Source organism: Leptosomus discolor, chromosome 14, assembly GCF_034619465.1.
Source record: "Leptosomus discolor isolate bLepDis1 chromosome 14, bLepDis1.hap2, whole genome shotgun sequence".
Taxonomy (NCBI): domain Eukaryota; kingdom Metazoa; phylum Chordata; class Aves; order Leptosomiformes; family Leptosomidae; genus Leptosomus; species Leptosomus discolor.
This window is the reverse complement of record NC_141404.1, coordinates 262,994-273,273: the sequence shown is the minus strand read 5'-3', so window position 1 is coordinate 273,273 and position 10,280 is coordinate 262,994. Positions and strand designations below refer to the sequence as shown.

Here is a 10,280-nt window from a genome sequence, read left to right as displayed (position 1 = left end):
CCGAGAAAGCCGTGTGAGGAGAACTGTGCGGGGGATCCGCGACTGCGTGCCCACGGGCACAGGGAAGGGGTGTTTTCGCCAGAGAAGGCAGACTTCACGAGCGAACGTCTGAGCTGGAATTGCGTTATGACGCGCTGGGGCTCACGGCTGGCACGAGGGCTCGCTGCCCTTAACGCGCCTTCCCAGGTGGCGGCGCAGGCAGCGCACAGGCCGCCCGCCGACAAACCCCTGGCAGGTCCAGGCCCCCGCCGGCATCACCCGCCCCTCTGGCGTCATCACGTCGTCGCTCCCACGGCACTCTTGCGTCGTGGCACGAACCCGGATGTGTGTGCACGTTGGAGGCTGGGGAGGCCGCGCTGTCCTGCCCTCTTCCGCCCTCACCCTGCTCAGTCTCCTGACAGGAACTGAAGCCGGCAGCATCACCCCTACAACTGCGCAAGCTCACGTGGGCCGAGGGCGCTGAGGCTGATGGAGGACTCTCTGTCCGGGCCGGCATGTGAGTAGCAGATGGCGCCACCAATGAGCGAGGGGAGTGCGTGGAAGTCCTGCCCACGGCGGGGGGGGGGGGGGGGGGAATATTGTTGTGGGTAACGTCACAGGCGGAGGATGCGGCCGCCCCATTGGCTCGGGCTCGGCGGCCGTGCGCTGGGATCTTAAAGGGCGACCGGAGCGCGGGCCGCGCCGGCCGGGCGGGGCCCATGGCCAGCACCAGCAGCCACCTGGTGAGTCCGGGGCGCGGGGCCGGCGCTACGGCCGCCCGGGACTGCTGGCGGCAGCGGTGCGCTGGAGGAAGAAGTAGGCCTGGGCGCCGGGGCCGGCCCGTGAGGGGGTGGCCACCCGTGCCCTACGCGCTGCTGGGCGGCGGAGTTGATGGTGGGGTTTCGCGGGCGGCCTCACCACCTGCCGCCCGCTCGGACAGGGAGGGCGCCCGGGCCAGCGCTGCCCTCCCCGCGGCCGGCCTCGGTGCTGCTGCTGCTGTCCTCGTTCCGCCCCCCTGCCTGCTGGGTCGCCGCGGGCCTCGCGGGAGGGCCCTGTTGCCGCCCCTGGTGCCGGCGGGGCCCTGAGGCGTGAGGCGAGGTGGCGGCGGGTGCCGCGAGCTCGGCCCGTCAGCGGAAGGAAGCGAGGCCGGGGCCGAGGCTGAAGCAGCCGCCCCGCGGCCTCTCGCGGAGCTTCATTCTCGGTTCCGGGTACGGGGCGTTGGCGTGGCTTTACCGGGCTGTTTCCTACCGGGAGAGCCGCCGTTGTTGCCCTGGGGGAGCCACCGATTGCTCTGTAATCGATTTCTCTTGTAGTGGAAACAAACGCATGAGAACGATCGTGAGGGTCGTAACAGGACACCGTTTCACACACAGTTGTTTACATTAGTAGTCTGACAGTGTAAAGGTGCAAGGTTTTGTGAGCGCTGACTGACGTGAGATAGAGTTGTAGCTGATACACAGAACTGGTAATGGTAAATCTTAGTTTGTGTTGTAGATTATACAGTTTATTTAATGTAGAAATTCCCTTATGAAAAGTTTTTTACGAAAACAACTGCCAGCTTTCGTTGATGTCGGTGTAACTGACCGGCAGTGTACATGTTCCTTATCCTTGTGTGCGGGCTACTGTGCTTTTGGGTCTCCTGTTCATTCTGTCGGTTATGAGCTGCAAAACTCCACTCTGCAGCTCTTAAAACTTTTTCATCAGTTGGGACTGGCTAAGGAGAGGCTTCTGTGTGGAGGCTGGCATGGCTGCGTTGATTCTTGAAGTCTGGGTTCAATGTGCTCTCCTCTTCATGCTCAGCGCTTTTTTCATCAGCATGTTATACAGAACCATATTTGTTGGCTGAAGACAAGAATTATTATGTGGAATAGCCCTACAGGGGGGACATGAAATACTTCATCAAGGATTATGAAATAAAGCAATGTTTGATTAATAAAGGAATCAGTTTTGGTTTTCTAATACTTGATAGAGCTCCATATGGCTGCTTCTCAGCATCAGAGATGACTTCTGTCTACTTGGACTCTTTTAAATGGGGAGCATGCTTCCCTTTGTGCTTGTGTCCTTGCTTGTTGCCTCTCCAGGTTTTTCCTCTCCAAAGTACTTCAATTTCTCTTCCTTTTCTACTTTGGTTTACGTCCCTGTCTGTAAGAGAAACGTACAGAGAGAGAATGAATGAAGACAAAGCTGACAACCATTTTTATTAAAACTAAAATATTTTTTTCAGGATAACTTATTTTTAATTCTTCCATCCTGTTTAATATTTCTCTGGTCAGGTGAAGTGTACTGACTGGCAGTAGCAGATAGAGGTGGCTTGATTCAGCTAACCTTTTTGTAGTTTAATTGTATCGTATATGGGAAATCCATATCCACAAAGTATTTCTGAGACTCTGAGCAAGTTAATGTTTGTGTGATAGAATTAATGAAATTAATGAGTTCTGTGATTCTTTTACTATAAATGCAAAATACTGTTGGGGGAATAGAGCACAGCTTTGAAAGGGATGTTGTAGCATTCCTCTGCCAAGACAGTTATTTTTTCTATTCCTGTATGTGGGGACAATTCCTAAAATGTTGTTCTGTTTTCTGAAGATGTGATTACCAAGGAGAGAATTGTACTTTTAAGAAGGAAACAACTTTAGTGCTGCTTTAGTTGCAGGTGTTAGTGTGGTCTTAGGTATTTGCTGTTAATGCCTTCATTATAGGCATATTTTGTCTCTTACCAAGAAGAGCTCTTCCTCTGAAAATGAAGAGTCTGGAGGAATGGTTATTTATGTCTTCATTTTCAGCAATATCTTCACTGGAAGGTTTAGCTACTCTAGTGATTATTAGATTCTACTGGTGTTTCTGACCTGATAAAACCTATAGTGTAGTTCACAGATATGACTGAACAAAACTGCTACCTTCCCCCTCCCCCCACTGTGGAACCAATATAAACTACACTTTCCAAAGAACTAGGGTCTTCATAGAGTAAGTTCTGCATCTCTGCTAGGAATTAGACGAGGCTGTGGTAAGAGTTCTGTTTGTAGTTATTTGTAGGTATAAAACTTTCAGACAGGCTTGAGGCGTTTTCCCTATATACCTATGTACTTTAAATATCATCTTCTTGGGTTTTCAGCATAAGGCTGTGATTAGCCTTTATCACTCATGCATAGGGTTTTAACTGGGATAAGTTTTCTGTAAATCTCTTGCCAAAATTGGCTGCAGGAATGGAAAATAGTAAAAGATACACATGTTGAGAAGGTGCTCAAGAGAAAAAAAAATGGAAGAAGCCTCAGAGGGACAATTTTATCTGCATTCATGTTTCTAACAAAGAAAGTGCTGGTGGCTAGTGGAAAGGAGTTGATCGAGAGAATAATCTGGATATAGTAGCGATATTCAACTAAACAATGAATCCAGTGTGTGGGTAGGCTTTTTTTTAAAGCAAATTATTCTTTGTGTTATTGGTCTATTACTTACAGTGCGAGAAGTAATGTCTGTTTCATATATAGCTCTTGAAACTCTCCAAGTAGATTGCTGTAGTTAGACATTGTAAGATGCCCTGCAGACTTGGGCTCATTTCACTTCCCTAAACCAGATCAGGTGGAAGGCAGCATTGCAGGAAAAACTTGGAAAGGGATGCTGACTATCGAAGTACTTGCAGGAATTTTGTTACAGAAGGCGTGAAACCAGGGGCGCCATCACTTTGTAAGACTGAAAAAAAGTAATAAATTGGCAAAATAATAAAAATAGGTTTTATCTATGAAGATGTGGAATATTTTAGTGATTGCAGAATGGCTGGGGTTGGAAACAACCTCTGGAGATCATCTAGTCCAACCCCCCTGCTAAAGCAGGCTCACCTAGAGAAGGTTTTCCAGATAGGTTTTGAATATTCCAGGGAAGGAGACTCTACAACCTCTCTGGGCAGCCTCTTCCAGTGCTCTGTTACCCTCAAAGTAAAGACTTTTTTCATGTTCAAGTTCCTCCTGGAACTTCCTGTGTTCCAATTTGTGTCCGTTGCCCCTTGTCCTGTCGTTGGGCACCTCTAAAGAGCCTGGCCTCATCATCTTGACACTCGCTCTTTAGATATTTATAAGCATTGATAAGATCTCTGTTTTCTCTTCTGCAGGCTAAAGAGCCCCAGGTCTCTCAGCCTTTCCTCGCAGGAGAGATGCTCCAGTCCCCTCATCACCTTCGTAGCCCTCTGCTGGACTCTCTCCGGTAGTTCCCTGTCCCTCTTGAACTGGGGAGCCCAGAACTGGACACAGTGCTCCAGATGAGGCCTCACCAGGGCAGAGTAGAGAGGGAGAATAACCTCCCTCGACCTGCTGGCCACACTCTTCTTAATACACCCCAAAATACCATTGGCTTTCTTGGCCACAAGGGCACGTTGCTGGCTCATGGTCATCTCGTCAACCAGGACTCCCACATCCTTCTCTGCAGAGCTGCTCTCCAGCAGCTCAGCCCTCAGCCTGTACTGGTGCAGGGAGTTATTCCTCCCCAAGTGCAGGACCCCACACTTGCCCTTGTTGGACCTCATCAGGTTCCTCTCTGCCCAGCTCTCCAGCCTGTCCAGGTCTCTCTAGAGAGCAGCACAGCCTGCTGGGGTGTCAGCCACTCCTCCCAGTTTTGCGTCATCGGCAAACTTGCAGAGGGCGCGCTCTGTCCCTTCATCCAGGTCGTCGATGAGTATGTTGAACAAGGCTGGACCCAGTACTGACCCTTGGGAAACGCCGCTAGTCACAGGGCTCCAGCTGGACTCTGCGCCGCTGATCACAACCTTCTGAGCTCTGCCATTCACGATTCTCAATCCACCTCACTGTCCACTCATTTTCCCACACTTCCTAAGCTCACCTATGAGGATGTTGTGGGAGACAGGGTCAGAAGCCTTACTGACGTTAAGGTAGGCAACATCCACTGCTTTCCCCTCATCCACCCAGCAGTCATGCCATCGTAGAAGGCCATCAGGTTGGTCAGGCATGATTTCCCCTTGGTGAATCCATGCTGACTACTCCTGACGACCTCCTTTTCCTCCACATGCTTAGAGATGACATCCCGAATGAGCTGTTCCATCACCTTTCCAGAGATGGAGGTGAGGCTGACTGGCCTGTAGTTTTCCTCCTTCTTGCCCCTTTTGAAGATTGGAGTGACATTGGTTTCCTCCAGTCTTCAGGCACCTCTCCTGTTTGCCATGACCTCTCAAAGATGATGCAGAGCAGGTTAATGATAACATCTGCCAGCTCCCTCAGCACTTGTGGGTGCATCCCATCAGGGCCTGTGGATTTGTGGGTGTCCAGTTTGCCTAAATGATCTCTAACCCAATCCTTCTCAACCAAGGGAAAGTAGTCTTTTCTCCAAAATATTTTTTTTAACAGTAAACTTGTATTTTGTCTATTTTTTTTTTTTTTAGAAAAGTTGAATGGATTGCTGTAGAACTAGCCTGTTTATGACATCTGAAAATATGCAAGTGAGAAATTACTTTTTAATATGGAAAGATAAAAACTTTATTCAGAAAACACGGTGTTTAAAAGATAAAATCCTTCTCAAAGTTCCTCATAGTGGAGCTTCCTGAAGAGTTTGCGTGAAGCCAAGGAATTATTGTTTATGGTATTTCCAGTGGAAAAACTTTTTTTGCAGGTGACCAGGTTAGATTATGTATATGTAATAAAGAAGCAAAAAAGGGGAAGGAGCTGATTTTTCTCCCTCCCTACTTCCCTTTCCGACATGTTATTTGCAGGTAAGCTTGTGGAAAGTTACTAAGGTTTAACTGAAGTGTGTGGAAGGACTGAACGCAACATGCACAAAATTAACTGTTTGGTCTAGAACCTTATCTTTCACACCTTGTGTATTCTAGTCCACAGTGCTGTAGGAAATAACTAGTTTGTTAGTGTTTTAGGTTTTTTTGTGTGAAGTTGAGACTTACTTTCTGCTTTAAAAGACAAGCTGTAAATACTTAATCTGGCAAATATTCTATAATTCTTTATGGTGAAAAATGCAAGGATTAACTTGCTTGGCACATTTGTCTGAAAATAAAGTATTAAATTTGATGTTCAGTTCTTTAGTAATCCTGCAGGAATTTAATTTACAGTTCTTGACTGTGCTGTCTGACCTTTGTACACTCCACCTGCAGGCTGCTTCTCTGCCCTTCACCCAAAACTGTTCTCTTTGCCTCCTAGAATTGCTAGCAAGGACCCTAGTATAGGAAGTCCTTTTGTGTTTGTTAGCATGAGCCCCCATCCATGCTAGGCAACACCTCTACATGTTGGTGTGCTTCATGAGATAACCGATGGTGTAGAATGTGATCTAGACTACTGCGATTACAGACAGCTTTTGTTTTCTTGTGAGCTGGCCTGGATCTGTTTGTGTGAAATGAATTCTCAATGGCTTGTTTACATGTATAGCTATTTGGGCCATAGGCTGACTTCAGGTTCTTAGATTTTTGTGGTTTCCTGTTTCTGATCTGTTTTGAGGCTTGGGTGGGGGGGTGGGGAGTCTGGGGAAGGAGGCCTTAAATAGTCTCTGCCCCTGAAGGTGCTTGGAACTTAAGTGCTTTGCTTAGCAGTAGCTGAGGTTAGAGGGTAACTGGCTGATATGCAGGTTCTTACAAATCCTTTCGTTAGCTTTAATCCCTACCTGCATTTGGAATTGGAATACTGGAAATTAGTGGCAGGAAATACCACCATATGTGTAAGGTTGTCAAATTTAGAAAAAGGCATTTGCATTAACTAAAACGTTTGCATCAACATTCTCTGTATGTGTGAAATTCTTTTCTGTAGAAACAAAGTCACTCTTGTGGATAAAATACCTTTATTCCCTAAATGAAGAGTCAAAACAATCTTAACAGTGTAGAGGTGTTCTCTGTGCTTCCATGTCCTTGAGCCTGTTTGCTATATTTTTGCTGATACAACATGAACCTGATTTCCTCATTAGTCACCTATGGATAAACTGTGTTAATAGATTTACTGCAGAAAGTAAGGAACTGGTGGTAGGTTCAGTTACGAAGGAGGTAGAGTGTCAGAGCGGAGCTTTGTTTCTGGTGTTTTGAGATTATTTTGTACGAACAATGCACTATGTGTTCGCAAACTTTAAAACACTTCTTTGTATACAATGAACTTTGTGAGGATATACATCCAGAATGCTTAAGAAGAAAAATCAATTGATTTTTATTCTTCAAAGTTAATGTTGTTAGTTGTATTTTGAAGATAGGACTTGTATCTTCCAAAATTGATTTTGAACATGAGGCAAAAAACTGCCAACTAGATACTAGAGTCTTTTTAGTGTATTTTTTAGCAACCTACTTGTACCTTACAGTAATACCAGGAAAAGTCCCTGAAAAAAGCCAGATTTTTTTTTAAATCAAATTCTCATAGGCTATTTGAGCATGGCATTATGTCAGGCTTAGCCAGGGCTTTATATATATTTCCTCTGAAATAATAACTATATCTTGTGATGATTTATTACAAGTATTTTCACCATTGCCTTCATATTCCTGTAATTTTTCTTTAAATTGTATTAGACCTGTTAATATAGCAAGCAGACTACATCAACCTGAGTTCTTTTCATACTTCTGTTTCCCACTATTGCAAAGGTCCCAGCCACTTTAGGTAGAATAGTGTCTCTGAAGAATTATCTGCTCCAATCTTTCCCCTTCCATTAACACTTACAATCTTTAATCTTGAAATGTATTACGAGGACATTATTTTTAAAGAAGTCATTTTTTCTTTCGGATGATGGTCATTTCTATCAAGATACTTTAAGAGTTTTTTTGGGGAGAACAGTTTTATGCAGTGCTTCAATGAACGCTTACCTTCCAGCATTTGAGAGGTTTCAAATGACACTGCACATGAAGATGAGCGTAGCTGTTTTGGTGGGTCAGAGCCTAGACTCCTTTAATCACTTAGCATGGCAGTCTGTTTTAACAACAACAAAAAAATCCTCCTCTTATACAACTGAATGCTTTTGAAATTTTCATGGGTTTTTCATTAAAATGGTTTATTAAGCAACAGATTTTTCATGTGAAGGCTTCTGAGATTAAAAAAAAAAATCACTTCAGATAGGTGTATGACTTCAGATTCTTTTGCAAAACAAAGTTGTTCTAAAATAGCTTTATTAATTTAAATGAGACTTGAGTCTGTTCTTTTAAATGTAGTAATAGGTAACCATTTATGAACCTTGATCAAAGTATAGATTCTGACAAATGGTTTGACTTCAGATGCTTTTCCTGACCTTAATGGTTGGTTTTCTCAAGACACGTGGAGTTGATGGGCAATTTGTTGGGTTACGAGCTAGGTCTAAAGTTTTCTGCAGTAATCTTTGCATACTATTTGATGGTGAGGTTTGAAAGAGGGCTGATGCAGCTCTACACAACATAAATGTACACCACAATGCTACAAAATATTAATGGTTGATGTTAATGCTTTTTTAACATCTACAAATAACTAATATTTGGAGTAGGGTTTGTTTACTGCGGTTTGAAGAAAATGGCTTACTATGATCTTCAAAGAATTTCTCTGTAGAAAAAAACATCCTGTTGTCCTGGGAAAATATCTGACATCTTTGTAACCTAGTATAGTTTTTAATAAGTGCCTCGTGTGTTTTTTGGAGAGGAGTGCTTGTTCTTAGAAATGCCTGTTGATTTTTTTGTTATGATTTTGTGCTAGACATTTGAATCATCTGCCTTAAGGTTGAACAAGATCTGTCATTTCAATATAAACTTCACTTTTTGTGATACATTGAAAATTAACCAGCTTGTTTAATTAACTGCTTTGTATAGTAAAACCAGAGGGTTTTTTAAAAATGCCTTAATATCACCCCTTTTGATCAGTTTTTTAAACGCTACATTTTGCACTCTGCTGCACAGAGATAAATCATTAAAGTATGACTTAATGTTTTCATTCCAGAGAAGACTAGGTATTTGTCAATGTAGTATTCGGTTACAATTATATATTTTTTAAATATATTCCTCCTTTTCAATGAATGAATGTTGAGTGTGGTTCTTTAAAGCCTTTGGCAGTTTTTTCCTCAGATTTCAGAATCTGAAAGCATACTAAGTCTGTTTTCCTTACTGTTCTGGTCTAGTGGTGTTTGTTCCTGACTGGGGAGATATGTAGTCTTCTGTCAAGCTGGAAGTGTGAGCAGAGTACATGTTTTTAAATATCTCCCAATTACTATGGTGTATTAATTTTTTTTAGTATGTCTGTATATATTTGAGTGTCAAAGTTAACCTGTTAGGTGGGCAAACAGTTTACTAGTTGTGTAGTGCATTCAGAAGTACTGCTGAGGCTTGGTTTCATCTGAGTTTTGTCCTGTCCATTACATGCTTGATTTTGTTATGTTATAGGTAAGACAGGCTGACAGCATCTAGTGACACTTTTAATTTAAGACATGCAAATGGATTTTCTCTTTTTCTTGGGGCAAATATTTTAATTCCTTGAAGGTAATGATAACATTGGCAAATAGATGTATAATTAAATTCTTTAAATTATCTGACAAACTTTTAAGCATAGTTAAGTGGAAACTGGCATGCAATGGAGTGTCATAAATTATGCAGTATATTGTTCCTCTCTCTCGATGCAATTGGTTAATAGAAAGAGGATGCTGTTGGTCACTTAGCAGAATGTCTGACAGTCCACTTTTAGACAGAAGTCCAGAGCATAAATAGGCATGAGCATATAAAGTATGAGAATTGATGTTTACTGCAGTTTATGAAAGCACATCATCTATTAATGTTCTGGGTTGCCTCCATTCATGGCAGTCACTCTGGTGTAGCAGTGTACAGAGTTTATGAAAGGAAAACTGGTGTTGAGTATTGATAGGGATCACATGATAATCATTATGCTTCCTGCAAACCACTCCTGGATGGGGTTGGTATGTAATGGGAAGTGCCACCCAAGCCTATCTGACTGAAACTGTGCTCTCTGCACTGGGAGGTAAGGCTTTTAGTTAGATTTGTTATTCTGAATCAGTGTTTCTTTGTGTCTTAACTTACATTTCTCATAGCTGAACTACCCTGCTTTTGCCTGTATTCTCTTTTTAGATACTATTGAGGAATAGTTTGAGGGCATATGTTCAGGCCCATCTTAGTATCTGACCTGATCAGTTGTTTTTTCTTTTGGAATATGCTGGAACTTACGGGGTGTGTTGCACGCGCACTCTAGCCTTTGAAGTGGAGGCTGTCACAAATAGATATTGGAGAACCTGGAGAAGGTAAACGTTTTCACTGTGGGATATGAGGGGGGAGGAGGCCAATGGGAAAGCTGTGCATAGTATCTGTTAATTGCCCCTTCTTATGCTCTTTTTCAGATACAAGGTGTGTCAGATGCAGTTGC

General features: G+C 43.6%; 1 protein-coding gene across 1 annotated transcript in view; it reads left to right on the top strand.

The window, feature by feature from the left end:
• Nucleotides 1–472: 472 nt before the first annotated feature.
• The window catches only part of PDPK1 (3-phosphoinositide dependent protein kinase 1), a gene marked incomplete at its 5' end in the record, with an annotated part of 36,690 nt that continues 26,882 nt past the window's right edge, over nt 473–10,280 (top strand). Inside the window, one exon of the mRNA XM_086473221.1 lies at nt 473–496. Within this exon, the coding sequence (XP_086329347.1) occupies nt 473–496 (24 nt within the window). The remainder of the gene's footprint in view (nt 497–10,280) is intronic.